Genomic DNA, 15,839 nt, shown 5'->3' on the forward strand with positions numbered 1-15,839 from the left:
TTTTGCTCAATTTATAATTAGCTGGTGGCTACCATGAAAGACAGAGAAACATCTCTCCTCATCTCCCAGAAGCAGGGCACACCGTACCTTTGGCTCTCTGCTGGGTGTCGCTCGATATGGGCCGACCATCTTCACGTGACCAGTAGAAGTAAAATGGAGGATTCCCACTCACTTGACACCGCAGGGACACTTCGCTACCCTGGGAGATGGTTGTTCGCTGAGGGTGAACCCGCACCACAAGAGAGGCTCGGTCTGTGAGAGGGCGAAGTTGATCATGTAGAGATCAGAGGCAAAGTTTGTAACGGGGCAGTGAGTCATACCACATTATTAATGGAGAAGGCAAGGAAGGCACCTACCTCCAGAGACACACTTCTGTCCTCGAATGTTAGGGTTACCAACATACCCCTGGGCACATCTATTACAGGTTAAAAAAACAACACACAGATCAAAAGAGAAAAATCAGATAACGCGACAAGAGTTCTGTGTACTGAAATGTATGCCGTATTTACTGCAAAAATATCAAGCAACAGAGGTTCAAGAAATTACCACATTCGTCTGTGCTCCTGATGCGGGCACAAGCCAAAACGTAGCCACATTCGGCTCTCCAAATAAAAAAGTGACCTTTACCAATACTGCGCTGGATTGTGTGTTTTATCCAACTCTTTGAAAAAAATTTTTTTTTTTTTTTTTTTTAGATTTTAAAGTTACATCAAAACAAAACAGATAAGAAAATACACAACAAGATACACAAAGCTGAGTTCAAGTCACAAAGTTGCATTGAAGTTGATCATCTCACACTGGAAAGACAACTCTCAAGTAAATTTGGTGGTCTGGTGGAATTAGATTCTGCTATACAAAAAGTATGAACAGTCTGCAGTAATTTCAATGCTTGGTCCAAAGCCTGTTTCTCAAAAATGGAAACCTTTGGACCTTTTTCTTTCAACTACGGTCTAACTTTGTGACTTGAACTCAGCTTTGTGTATCTTGTTGTGTATTTTCTTATGTGTTTTGTTTTGATGTAACTTTAAAATCTAATTAAAAAAAAAAGTGCTCTAAAATGAACAGGGAGCCAATGCAAAGATACAAGAACACTAGTAGCTCTATCATGCTTCCTGAGACCTACAATAAGTTTAGCAGCTGTATTCTGCAATAACTGGAGCCTAGATCGCAACTTAGCAGAAATGAGAATGCACGAAGCAATAATCTAGGGTCCCTGTTTACTAAGCTATAATGTTTTTAGTGCGTGTCTTAATTTATAGCATGCACTAAAAACATTAGCACACCTTAGTAAATAGGGCCATAGGTGACTTAAAACACTTGATCGTACCAACAGGGCAAAATGAGATCTGTCAAAATACCATCTACTATAACGTAATTGGCGTAATTTGAAAAAGACTATTTGAGTTAGATGTTTAATTTGCCATTCTAGAGAAACAGAAGAGTCTAAAATAATTCCAAAAATCTTGGAAGACAACTCAAATTTTAAAGACAGGTCTTTAGACACATATAAAGAAGCAGGAATTGGGTCACCCTTTTGGGCTAACCACAACAATTTTGTTTTGTCAGCATTCAACTTAAAACCATGAATTGAAGTATAATGTTGTACCATATCAATACATTTGACTACCTTTGATGTTGTGGTGGACCAGTTCTCATCTACTGGAACCAGAAGTTCACCACATAAAATGAGGTTGGGGGGGGGGGGGGGGGGGGGAGAAGTTTCAGGAATGAACAATAGCTCTTCCCCTTGCAAAGCCTTTTCTCCTGGTGTATTATTTTGAAGAAGTGCCTTCATTCCACTTATTTTCCTCCAGTGCATGAGGCTTATGGGTAAGAAAATTATGAATATAGGAGGGTCCGTCCACTCCTGAAATCTAGTGGAGCTAGGATACCTTAACAGACGAACACACTTCATGGGAAAAAAATATACTAGGTACAAGCGGTTTTATGGCCGTCCCACAAAAAACAGTATTGCATCCCAACTGGAGCTGTACCTATTGAAATCAGGATTACAAGTTTGACAACAATTTTGTCCACAAGGAAACAGCTGGCCCTGTGCCCCCAGCTTACAATTCACTTACCGCTCACAGTATTGCCCTGTGTATCCTGGCTGGCAGGCCGTACAGCGATAGCCCCCTGTGCCTAAACTCTCACAGGTACGGGAGAACCTGAAACAGAGAAGAGCAAAGAAAACTATGAAGACTTTGTCCATGGTTAAAGGCTACGAGGCCTGTTCCATCTGCCCAGTCTGCCTTTCTTTTTGAAGCATCGAGAGGGCCATTTACTAAGGCACGCTAGCGTTTTTAGTGCGCGCTAATATTTAGGGTGCATTAAACGTTAGAGATGTCCATATATTCCTATGGACGTCTCTTAATGTTTAGCGCATGCTAAAAACGCTAGAGCACCTTAGTAAAAGAGGCCCTGAATATCCTACTTGTCCCTAGAGTTCTTCAAATTCCCAAAACACTTTTGACTCTTGCGCCTAGTAGAACGAATGCTTACTTGTTAATACTTTGCTAACTTTTAGCCTTGAAAGTCATTTTTGGGCACTGGAAGACTCTGAGTCAAGTCAGGGGCGTATCTGGACTTCAGCAGTAGGGGGGGGGCCAGAGCCGAGGTGATGGGGCACATTTTAGCCCCCCTCCCGCCGCCATCGCCGACACCCCCTGTCAACTCCAGCACCATCTCCAACAAGTTTGACCCCCCCCCAACTCATCCGCCATCCGTTGCTGCCTGTACCTTTGCTGGCGGGGGACCCAACCCCCGCCAGCCGAAGTCTTCTTCCTGCGTTTGGTTTCTTCTGAGTCTGACGTCCTGCTGCACGTACAACGTGCAGGACGTCAGACTCACAGAAACAGAACGAAGCCTTGCAATCTGCAGGGCTTCGTTCTGTTTCTGTGAGTCTGACGTCCAACTTGAAACCAAGATGTAGGTGCTACAATGGGGCAAACAGGGGTAAATTCTATATATGGCGGAAAAAAAAAAAGCGTTATTCTAAAAAACACAGTTAACGTTTAGCACAGTCTCCTCTCTCCTTCCCTAAAAGTCAGAGCTGACCACTGCCTTGCTAAGCCCACAGTGAACACCCTAGTCCAAGACCTTCCTTCCAGAGAAAAATGTTCATTTTACATATTATTCATTCTACCAAGGCAGGGAGGGAATACAAAAAAGACAAGAAAACCATGAATCTCCCCCTTCCTTCATCAGAACAGTCATCCCACCCCTCTCCGAGAAGCCAGGGCCACATACTGATTCTCCGGGTCAGTCAGGGGGCAGGCACAGGGCTGGCAATCTTCAGGGGTCCCCGCCGTGGCATCACCATAGAAACCAGGAGCACACCGGTCACAAAACTCTCCCACCGTGTTGTGTAAGCAGCTCTGCAAAGGAGGGAGAGAACATACATGCAAGCATTAAACCCACTCGAGACCACTTCAAGCTCCTGTCAGGTCCGATAAGCCACTGAATTTACTCACATCTCACTCACAGAGAAAGGAAGGACAGCAAATAAGGAGTTAGATACTGGATACCTTCTCACTGCACTAACGTCACACGCTGGTGACCGGCTTTTGAGAGTCAGAACTCTTTAAAACAGACTCACAATGTATTAGTCCATTAAATCCCACTGGTGTGCTGCCCTTCCCTCTCAAGTGGTGTGTCTACAATTATAGTATACCACCCAAGAAACCAGCAGCCCCACAAAGGTAACACAGAGGTAAAACCCCATAAATGAACGCCTTCAGCACACTGGACATACGAGAAAGAACTAGCACCCTTCTCAAGAAACATCAGACGCAGGGATTCATGTTCAGTGTTTTATCTTTGCCTGAAATTAAAAAAAAAGTTTAAAAAAAATGTACAGTCTCTAAGCTCTTTGAGGCTTTTCCCCTGATTGTCATTTCGCATTGCGTGGATTTTTTGCTTTTTTTTTTTTTTTAATTTTGTTCTATATCCACACCACATACTATTTTTTAGTGGATTCCAGTCTGTAAGGTGTACAAGGAAAGACTTAAGAGGTTAGGACCCTTCAAACTTGGAGAAGAGACAGTTGAGGGGGCATATGATCGAGGTCTACGAAATCATGAGGCAGAAAGACTGAAAGGGAAAGGGGATGGGACTTGATATACCACCTCTCTGTGGTTACAATTAAAGCGGTTTACATGTTTTATATACAGCTACTTATTTTGTACCTTGAGCGATGGAAGGTTAAGTGACTTGGTATATGGGAATACTTTAAAACAAATTTAAAAATACATTCTTTTACTCAAATAATAGTTACGTTCTGGAACTCGTTGACAGAGGATGTGGTAACAGCAGTTGATGTACCTCTGGGTTTAAGAAAAATTTGGACAAGTTCCTGGAGGAAAAGTCCATAATCTGAAACTGAGATAGAAATGGTGAAAGCCTTTGATGTCCCTGGGGATGGTAGCATGGAATGTTGCCTCCCTTTGGGATTCCGGAATCTTGCCGCTGTTTGGGATTCTGCCGGTACTTGTGACCTGGATTGGCCACTGTTGGAAGCAGAATACTGGGCTTAGATGGGCCATCGTTATGGTCCAGTATGGCTAATAAGACTCCTACGTAGCGCCCTCGAGTGTCCTGAAATAGTTGTCGAGCTGTACAGCAAAGTGATTTGTGCAGGAGAATGGCTACGCCGCCCCCCCACCCCCCCGACGACCCTGCGAGGGGGAACAAAAGATCTGTCTGACTCGATGGCGCTTCAATTTCAGATGTTCTACTTGTGACAGCCTAGTCTCTTGCAGACACACCATGTGTGCTTTGTGGCGTTTAAGGGCCCCCAAAATCTTTGTGCGTTTTACCAGGGAAGTAACCCCACAGACGTTCCACGATATAAATCTAAGAGGGCACAGACGTCCGTGGGTGACATTCATCCATTTCCAAGTCTAACCCACATCTCTCTCATCACCAACTGGTTATGGTCTACCACCAGGCGCCCAGCCTCGCCCAACGGCACACGCAACCCTCCTCTCCAATCATTCGCCTGCAAAACTCTCACACAACTCCACCCCTCCACACAGCAACCTCCCTTTACTACCCACCCCCCTTCTACCCCTGCTATATCCCCGCCCGAACCCCCCCCCGCCCCTATCTCCCCACATCCCATTCCCAAACTTCCCTTGATGTTATGAGGCCCCGCACCTCCCGCATGACATCACTATAGTTACCGCTATTCATGAAAGTCACTCAGTCCCAATACACCTCTTGTAGTCCAGATTCACTGACCCCCATCATGATGGCAAACTTTCAGTCCCTTTAATCTCTTTTAAACACTGTAGAGCCTCCGCTGGCGAACCACAAGCCTGCAATTGTCCTTTATGAAAAAGTTTCAATAGGGCTGGATACAAAAACACGAACCGTATCTTAAGTTCTCTCAATTCACAGCAGAGCGGTGAAAAATGGAGCCTCTTCTCCTGCAATGCTGCTGAATAATCTTGGTAAATCTGCACTGGGTGCCCCTCGTATTTAAGAGAGTCTCTTTTAAGTCTAAAGCCGTGCAGGATTTCTGTAATTGTGCACCTCTGCCAGCACCACTCGAGGCCTATTCATCCCCTCTTTCAGGCGGCCTATGCGGTGTGCACACTCTAGGCACAGGGGGCCCATGCTGTCAGATAAAGCAAACTCTGAGCGCAGCCATTTTTCCAACGTGTCTGGCAAGGCACGGTCTTGGAGCGATTCCGGCAGCCCGATCAAGCGTATGTTACTCCTACAGGAGCGGTTTTCTAAGTCATCTACTTGTCTTTCCAACATTTGTATCCATTTTTCCAGCTGTTCCATGTGTTTGCAGGCCCCGGTTCCCGCATCTTCCGACGCTGATACTCGTTCCTCCAGCTCCGTAATCCTTGTAGTTGTGTCCGCCAACAATCCTTCCATCGCCAATAGCTGGTCTGATAACTTATTCCAACGGGGTTCCGAGAGCTTTCCCAACCACCTCGGTAATTTGCTGCAGTTGCGCTACCGAGAAGGTTGGACTTCCGCTAGTCTCTGCCGACGCCATTTTGTCCTCCGACCCTCGCGGTTTCTCTCACTCTGATTTCTGAGTTTTCCCCAGCAGTTTAGATACAGATGGGGACAGGAATCTGTCCATCAACCATTCACTAGTGCCTCCGAACTGCCCAGCCAAAAATCACTTTTGCGGATCGTCAAAAAAGGGGTTATGGAGGTGTGGGAACCCCCGAGAGGAGCCAGCGCACATCTGCTCCCCTCAGAACATCACGTGATCTCCCCCTGTGGTTTATTAAGTATTAACTTTGCTCAATTCTACTACTACTACTACTTGACATTTCTATAGCGCTACTAGGGTTACGCAGCGCTGTACAATTTAACAAAAAAGGGGCAGTCCCCGCTCAAGAGAGCTTACAATCTAAAGGACGAAGTGACAAGTTGGGGTAGTCTAGATTTCTTGAGTAGTGGTTAGGTGCCAAAGGCGACATTGAAGAGATGGGTTTTTAGCAGGGATTTGAAGATGGGCAGGGAGAGGGCCTGGCGTATGGGCTCAGGGAGATTATTCCACGCATGGGGTGAGGCGAGGCAGAAAGGGCGGAGCCTGGAGTTGGCGGTGGTGGAGAAGAGTACTGAAAGGAGGGATTTGTCTTGAGAGCGGAGGTTACGGGTAGGAACGTTAAGGGGAGATGAGGGTAGAGAGGGGCTGCAGATCGAGTGCATTTGTAGGTTAGGAGGAGAAGCTTGAACTGTATGCTTGAACTTAAGCTCTGTGTTGTATAAAAACTCCTCCACCTCTCTAGTGAGCCCTGGAGGTCTCACATGTTCACCCTTCCCCTAATCAATCCCAGGATGGTCACCACAACACCAACACTAAGCTTGTGTCTCCCGGCTTATCTGTCTAATAAGGTATCAAGTCCACATCTCAAAGGACTTTGAGTTCATCACATAAAGACTGTCTCCAGTTACCAGGGCTTAATGTGATCAGGCTGTGAATGACGAGGAAGAGAATGCTTTCATACATGAGTCCTTCACTGCGGAAATCTCTACCATATGAATTGCCCAATTTCTCTTCAAATCTTAGCTTTCGTAAGCTTTTCAAAACACGGCTGTTCCAGCAACATTTGAATTAAGAATATGGACTGTTTTGATTTTGTATTTCTATATAATCAGTTTATTATGTTAGATGCATTTGTCATTAACTGATTAACACTTTATGCAAAGCAGTATATAAAAAGCAATAAATCCAATCGAACCTGGACGGTTCTGTTTGCAATAGAAATAACCATTTTCAGTCCGGAATCGCATCTCAGACAAGAATTTTACCTCCCTAGCATGAAATAGATTTGCACACCAAGGAGGCGATACATGAAGACCTCTCTCTCATGCATATTCCTTGTGGATCTCCTGAATACCCGGACTGGCTGGGTGTGCCGCGAGGACTGGGTTGAGAAGCACTGCTCTAGCGGGATACATAGCTTGTGCCGCGTGTCTTCCACAAACAGAACAAGCATGTAAGAGGTTAAATTTTCCTGCTTAATTATTTGAGGTGAAAGCGATGCTTTAATCCACATATGTTAATTTGGTGTAATGAGGTACATTTGTCTCACTTTTAAGGTGTAATTTTTTCCCCCATATTATGTGTGTTTTATTGTTAGCCACCAAGAATTGCAGATTGTTCGGTTTATAAATGTTTAAATAAATAAAGAACTATTGGGTGGAGTAAGGGTGTAGGGGTCCCTCAGGAGTTGAAGACGCAGTATTATTTATGGTTATTGCTCACGGTGCCGGCACCCCGACATAATAGACCATACAAAAAAAAAAAAAAAACAACCAAAAAAACCCAACAAACCAGACTAAAACCAAAACAGACCATGACAAAAAAAAAAATCCATCCCAAAACAATCCCACAACAAAACAACCCAAGACAAAATAGACTCTTAATCAAGCTGGATTATGTTTTCAAGCAGATTTATGATTCTCACTAGATACCAAGTGTGGATAGTGAAGTCAAGCCGTAGGCGGGTGCCAGGACTTTCAAGTGACAAGCCGTGGACTTTCTCGGTAATTTATGGCTCCTCCACTTCTTTGTACCCTTCAAATTTGTACCATTCAAAAATAAATCTATTTCATCAGGCCCTTTTGTCGGGAGTCTATTTTGTCAGGGACTTTTATGTTGGAAACTTTTTTTGTTTGGAACGTTTTTGTCTGGTTTCTTTTGACCAGGTGCCCATGGTCCCAAATCCTGAGGTAGGCGCATAGGCCGCTGTGTCAACTCCTTTCGGTGTAATCTCAATAAACTCCTTTTCCTAGTATCTCCTGAGTCTGAGTCTGAGTCTTTCTCGTGGTTTTTTGGAAGTACCATCCCTGCCCTACTCTTTGGTTGATTGCACCATAGATGTGAACCAGGCTAACGTTTGCTTTGCTTAAATCTGACAAACCGTAAATTTACCAAAGCAGGAATTCTATCACCACTGGTTTTGTTTCCCTTGTGAAATGCAACAGGCACAGCAAAATCCTCCATGGGGCATTTTGCAATTATTTCTTAAAATCCACATTATCTCTGAATTTTGAGGAATATTTGCAAATCTGCTCACAAACCTAAACTCGACCTAGCCCGCATCTGTTTCTAGGAAGCAGTTACTTACAGAACAAGCGCCCGTCTCAGGGTGGCAGGAGTCGGAGTGGCCATTACACTCACACAGCTCACAGTGACCAAGGTAGAGTCCACCGCCCGTCCGCGTGTACCCGGGAGCGCAGTCCTGCAAGGGAAAGACAGATGCTGAGCTTGGACAGAAGAAACACTGTACACACTGACTCGGACGGCGGCGGCAGGGGTTAAACTGTCTCTGGCCGGAGCTGGGATCGCCTCTGATAATCACAGTAGCATCCAACCAATGAAACAAAAATCACATAACAGAAAAGGCAAAACCAGGAAGAAGTTGAACCTTAGCAAGAACAAAGCCAAGGAAGATAACAAATCTTCATGAATAAATATTTTACAACGTCTCTCTCTTGCCTCTGTGAAAGAAAGACCTTTTGATAAGCATTATCTGAAAGAACTCTTTAAAGACTGGGACACCGGCTATTAGGCATAAATAAGAATCGTCCAAAGAACATTTCTTGTCCATGAGACTGAAATCACGTTTCGTTTCTTCTTCAGAATATAGCCTCAAACACTCACGTACAGAACCTGCTGTAGATACATTTCCCATTTTAGTTCCTGAAACATATCCAGTCTTGCTAAGAATCTAGGTTTCCTCAGGATCTTCATGGCTACAGGAGCTCTTCACTTACCTGGCAGGAAAGTCCAGTATAACCAGGGGGGCACTGACACTCCTCTACCTCCAGCGCTCGCGGGAAGCTAGTGTACGTCGGCACAGCAGTCTCCATGCTGACACCAGAGATGCTGGCAGACACCATGTCTGTGGAGTAAGTAGCCCTGATCAGGATCTCGTCCAGGTCAGCCAACACCATCATCAGGTGCTCACGGGTTGCCTGCTGCCCATCGGGACGCTTCCAGTATTGCTGGGAGAAACAAGAAGAATTACTGACAATCTGGCTCGCGTGCTGTGCGGAAGGTGGATGTTCACCGTGAGCTAGAGATTTACCATCTTCAAAGACAGCTTAGGGCTGAAGCACCAGATAATCATTAAACCATAAACACCAGCCTTCACTTACAATTAGAAAGGTCTCAGTGGTTTATCAGGAAAGTGGCAAAAGTATTTCCAAATTAAAAATGTTACACTCTTCTACCCAATGATCTACAATTTGTATTTCCAACATTTTTGAAGGCTACTTTATACAGTTCTGCAGGGGCATAGCTATATGGGGCCACGGGGCACGTGGGACTACATGGGGCACGCCCCTCTATATTTGACCCCTCCCCCCGCAGTCCCTGCCCGCCCCCCACCCCATCAGGTACCTTGTTTGCTGGCGGAGGTCCCCAATCCCCGCCAGCCGAAGAGTTTTCTTCAGCGCCGGTCGACTCCGGCGCCTTCGTTGTGGGATCAGCTGTTTCTGATGCCTTACGTCCTGCACCATGCATGTAGCCCCATGAAGGACGTAAGGCGTCAGAAACAGATGATCCCACAACAAAGGCGCCGGAGTCGACCGGCACTGAAGAAGACTCTTCGGCTGGCAGGGATTGGGGACCCCTGCCAGCAAACAAGGTACGTGATGCGGCGGCGGGCGGCAGTCCAAAGTGGTGGGGCGGGGGTGTGGTTGAGGCGGTGGCGGGGGGGGGGTCAAGTGGTGGGGGAGGTGGCTAAACAGTGCCCCCCACCTCGGGCTCTGCCCCACCTCGGGCTCTGCCCCCCCCCTCCCGCCGAGGTCTGGCTACGCCCCTGCAGTTCTGTAACATTTTATAATGGCATCTGGGTGCCCAGATTTTGTTATTAAAATATCATGTTAACACAGTATCAGGTGAGCCTTCATTTAGGAACCTGTACTTACGCCAGCTACAGCGCGCCCATATGGCGTGCATTAACTTACAGCATTCTCTAAGTTGCGAACGTAACTGGGAGCCCTTATATGACCCTCCCGTGCTCTGCCCACATGTACAAGCCCTTGCATTTGCAAGTCACAGCCACTGTTCCTTCTAAGCTGAGCGGGAGTCCTCCACCTACAGACTTGCCATTGGGGGGTGCTGTTTCACTATCACATTTTCAATAGTGAGGGACAGGCAAGCTCTGCCTGCCCCTAACCAGTGTTGCCAGGGCTGCTGTCCGTGACCGGTTGCGGCCAATTTTTGACGGCTGCAGAACGGCTGCAGGCTGTGGGAAATTGGGCGGCTTTTTCGTGGCAGCTGTGCGGGTTTGGGTGCTTTTCCGGTGGGGCTTCTATTGGTCCAAATTTGGTAAAATAGAAGCCCCGTGGAGGCGGGGTTAATGACGTCGGAGGTGGGGGTCGTAGGTGGGGGTTAATGACATCAGAGGTGGGATCGGAGCCAGGGTTAATGACATCAGAGGCGGGGTTAATGACATCAGAGGCGGGGTTGATGACGTTGGAGGCGTGGTTAGTGATGTCAGGGGCGGGGTTTGCCTCTGTGCGGTTTTGGGCTGGTTTGGGGCGGGGAAAATTTTTTCAATCTGGCAACCCTGCCCCTAACGATTGAAAACACAATATTGAAGCACCGTCCTCCGCTGGCAGCAGTGAATTTGGAGGACTCCCACTCAGCTTAGGAACAATGACCGTAGCACTTACATTTATCATTATACTAGGAAAAAATGCCCGTTTCTGAGCGGAATGAAACGGGCGCTAGCAAGGGGCCCCCTCCCTCCGTCCCTCCGAGCTACTTGCCTTGTTCGCTGTGGCGTTTCCGTTTCGGCCCTCGTGGAGTGTCATAGCTCCGCCCTCGACGTCATGATGTTTTGACGCGAGGGCGGTGCAGACACTCCAGTGCACACCGGATATCTCGGGCGCCTCAACTTCCGTGGAGGCTTCAGAACGTTGGGGTTGCCTTTTATATAGAGAGATAACAGCTACATATATAAGACCTACATTATGGAATGTAATGGGCAGTGTGTTTTTTCTAGCAAAAAAGGTGCAGGTACTCAAATGCCAGGCCACCCTTCAGGAGTGGGGTGATCACTGAGGGACCCACCCCACAATAGCCAGGCCCCCTGCAACCAGTCACAAAATCTATGACAAGACAGAATTAGTGTGTAGAGCCTGAGCTGTATCATTAAAACTTGAGGTCCATGGGTCAATTTTAGCAGACAATGGAAAAGGTGCCGGTACTCAGTACCCCCAAGTACCCCCTCAAAAAAAGCCTTAGTAATGGGGCACCTAACCACAGCTGCCTGGTTACAGCCTGTGTTACTGAATAATGCCCTGGGAAGCACAGTGCTACATTTGGGTGTTACAGGAGAGAACTTCACCTCCCAGCCATACTGGGTAAACTGGTATAAACAGATGGGAGACCAAGCAGCTCATCACTCTCACCTCTCTGAAAATAAGCTCAAATTTCTTCTGTTCCCTCGGTCGCAGTTCCGGCTGATACGCCACCAGCATGATATCATTGCCCTGAGACAGAAAAAAGATAAGAAAGGCATGTCAGGGAATGAGAGCACAGGCGGCAGAAGGTGTGACTGGGCTTCCCTGAGACAGCTGAACATTGCATGAGACCGTCGGGCTCCTGGACTAGACTCCTACCTTTAAATATATCAGCACATTTTATCTGCAACGGCCAGGGTCTAACAATTTACAACGCTGGTTTGAAAGCAGATGGCTCCCCACAGACAAATGATAAAATAATCCTAAAAGGACACCCAAAAGAGAGGTGAGCAGAAATGGTACCTGGATCAGACCCTCTGGTGCATTATTATTTAATTCACCAGACATACAACAACAAAGGCAAACTAAAGAATTCAATTGAGCCATTATTCCCCCTCCCCTGCCCCCCCCCATCTTCACCACCTGAACAAACCCAATACATTCAAAGTTCTTTTGAAAGAAATATTGATGGCTGTGAGACCTCGGTTGTAAAATGTGAGCTTTCAAGACTACCACAGTTCCCACATGCCTTATGCAGGGGAGAAGCTACCTCTCCCCTCACAATAAAAAAAAAAAAAACTTTGCAACTTAATTTATTAGGCCATTGCTCAAAGGAGGAGCCTTGCAGGCTTCAAGTGTTTCCACTTTAAATATTCTTCATTTCCTTTTTTTTATTTTTGGCTTCAGCTGCCTCTTCCTCCTCTGTCTTTCCAGCTGATTCAGACCCAGGGCTTTGATCTGGTACCTTGAACATCATCTGCAACTACCTGGAGAGTTTACTATTTCATATCCCTCTTTCCCTATCCCCTCCCCCACCCCCAAGGCAGCCATCTTGGTCAACAATTATTCTGTGGAATCATAGGCAGGGGTAACTCCCTCCCCCCCCCCCCCCCCGGCCCCAGTCTGGCTTCTCCCCCCCCCACTTCCCCCAAGTCTACCTTCTTTTTTTGTTTTCCAAAAGTTGGCAGCAGCAGCGATTCCCAAACGCTGCCCTACTGCCAGCACCGGCTTCTTCTCTGTACTGCGGCCCACCTCTGAGGAAAACAGGAAGTCACATCGGAGAAGCGGTTGTAGTACAGAGAAGCAGCATATCGGAATCGCTGCTGCTGACTTTTGAAAAGCACAAAAAGAAGGTAGACTCAGGGAAGGGGGCTGAGAAAGGAGGGGGAGGGGGGAAGCCAGATCACAGTCAGTGTGGGGGGTGGAAAGGACTGAGATGTTGCTCCATGAAGAGCGCTGCCTGAGGCCCTCACCTCAGTTTGGCCTAATGGTAGGGCCACCACTGATCATAGGCATAAAAAAATATCATGTAATTTATATACAGTGGGGGAAATAAGTATTTGATCCCTTGCTGATTTTGTAAGTTTGCCCACTGACAAAGACATGAGCAGCCCATAATTGAAGGGTAGGTTATTGGTAACAGTGAGAGATAGCACATCACAAATTAAATCCGGAAAATCACATTGTGGAAAGTATATGAATTTATTTGCATTCTGCAGAGGGAAATAAGTATTTGATCCCCCACCAACCAGTAAGAGATCTGGCCCCTACAGACCAGGTAGATGCTCCAAATCAACTCGTTACCTGCATGACAGACAGCTGTCGGCAATGGTCACCTGTATGAAAGACACCTGTCCACAGACTCAGTGAATCAGTCAGACTCTAACCTCTACAAAATGGCCAAGAGCAAGGAGCTGTCTAAGGATGTCAGGGACAAGATCATACACCTGCACAAGGCTGGAATGGGCTACAAAACCATCAGTAAGACGCTGGGCGAGAAGGAGACAACTGTTGGTGCCATAGTAAGAAAATGGAAGAAGTACAAAATGACTGTCAATCGACAAAGATCTGGGGCTCCACGCAAAATCTCACCTCGTGGGGTATCCTTGATCATGAGGAAGGTTAGAAATCAGCCTACAACTACAAGGGGGGAACTTGTCAATGATCTCAAGGCAGCTGGGACCACTGTCACCACGAAAACCATTGGTAACACATTACGACATAACGGATTGCAATCCTGCAGTGCCCGCAAGGTCCCCCTGCTCCGGAAGGCACATGTGACGGCCCGTCTGAAGTTTGCCAGTGAACACCTGGATGATGCCGAGAGTGATTGGGAGAAGGTGCTGTGGTCAGATGAGACAAAAATTGAGCTCTTTGGCATGAACTCAACTCGCCGTGTTTGGAGGAAGAGAAATGCTGCCTATGACCCAAAGAACACCGTCCCCACTGTCAAGCATGGAGGTGGAAATGTTATGTTTTGGGGGTGTTTCTCTGCTAAGGGCACAGGACTACTTCACCGCATCAATGGGAGAATGGATGGGGCCATGTACCGTACAATTCTGAGTGACAACCTCCTTCCCTCCGCCAGGGCCTTAAAAATGGGTCGTGGCTGGGTCTTCCAGCACGACAATGACCCAAAACATACAGCCAAGGCAACAAAGGAGTAGCTCAGGAAGAAGCACATTAGGGTCATGGAGTGGCCTAGCCAGTCACCAGACCTTAATCCCATTGAAAACTTATGGAGGGAGCTGAAGCTGCGAGTTGCCAAGCGACAGCCCAGAACTCTTAATGATTTAGAGATGATCTGCAAAGAGGAGTGGACCAAAATTCCTCCTGACATGTGTGCAAACCTCATCATCAACTAGAGAAGACGTCTGACCGCTGTGCTTGCCAACAAGGGTTTTGCCACCAAGTATTAGGTCTTGTTTGCCAGAGGGATCAAATACTTATTTCCCTCTGCAGAATGCAAATAAATTCATATACTTTCCACAATGTGATTTTCCGGATTTAATTTGTGATGTGCTATCTCTCACTGTTACCAATAACCTACCCTTCAATTATGGGCTGCTCATGTCTTTGTCAGTGGGCAAACTTACAAAATCAGCAAGGGATCAAATACTTATTTCCCCCACTGTATCTACAGGAGGATTTTGTGCCTGTGATTGGTACACACTAAATAAGCATTTAAGCTGTTGCGTTCTGAGGCTTTTCCTCCTTTAACGAGAGTTAATTCTAATGAAGTTTGTAGACCTTTGATTTGTATAAAAGAAATGAAACGTCTACCTGCCAAAACACTACCATGTTTTTTCACTATCATGGTACCCAAGATCCTTTAGCTACTACTAAATGTATATTTTCTTATATAACTCTTAAATACTTCTTAATATGTTTGTTTGTTAATACACTATCATGTTTTATCATTATCATGCTACCCCAAATCCTTCAGTTATCACTAAATGTATACTTTTTCATGTATTTCTGTTACTCATGATGTATTGTAAGCCACATTGAGCCTGCAAAGAGGTGGGAAAATGTGGGATACAAATGCAACAAATAAATAAATAAATAAAGGACCCTAGCGAGCATTTCTCAATCCACTCTGCTCACATACGCCGGCTCTCCCTGACCTCAAACCCCTCCCCCCATCATTGAGCCGTTTGGATACATGTGTAGTTGAGAGTGCTGGCAGTTAATTCCTTTGGGTGTGATGAGTCTCGTTACCGTGATCTGCACGTCTGCATCAGGAAGTGGGGACCCTCTTGCTCCAGCATTGTAGGCCAAGGTATAGCGAAGACGACCGCCATAGGACCCCACCTAAGAGAAAAGGAAGATTCTTCAGTTTACAGATGCAGCAAATCAGATGTCAGGACTCGTGTACCCTCAATCAAAGCCTGCAGACATCTTAAGATTTAAACCAAGCTGATGGATTCACTGGGGGGGGGGGGGGGTCTCTGCTCTGTACTCTTCCTACAGTGCCTCCCATGAGCAGCTGGACTATTTCCACAGCAGACTGAAGGAAATCCATTCCCCGCCGCACCTTTCAAAGTTAAAAACTCCCACTAGTGTTGTAATGAACGACTCCAAGTGCACACGGTAGGAACCTA

At 46.4% G+C, this 15,839-nt stretch overlaps 1 protein-coding gene across 1 annotated transcript in view; it reads right to left on the reverse strand.

The window, feature by feature from the left end:
- The window catches only part of HSPG2 (heparan sulfate proteoglycan 2), a 428,317-nt gene that overhangs the window by 135,337 nt on the left and 277,141 nt on the right, over nucleotides 1-15,839 (reverse strand). The window contains 8 exon segments of the mRNA XM_030222172.1: nucleotides 88-252; nucleotides 357-415; nucleotides 2,082-2,168; nucleotides 3,250-3,377; nucleotides 8,607-8,720; nucleotides 9,256-9,486; nucleotides 11,905-11,985; nucleotides 15,457-15,549. Of these exon segments, the coding sequence (XP_030078032.1) occupies nucleotides 88-252; nucleotides 357-415; nucleotides 2,082-2,168; nucleotides 3,250-3,377; nucleotides 8,607-8,720; nucleotides 9,256-9,486; nucleotides 11,905-11,985; nucleotides 15,457-15,549 (958 nt within the window).

This window comes from Microcaecilia unicolor, chromosome 13, assembly GCF_901765095.1.
Source record: "Microcaecilia unicolor chromosome 13, aMicUni1.1, whole genome shotgun sequence".
Lineage (NCBI taxonomy): Eukaryota > Metazoa > Chordata > Amphibia > Gymnophiona > Siphonopidae > Microcaecilia > Microcaecilia unicolor.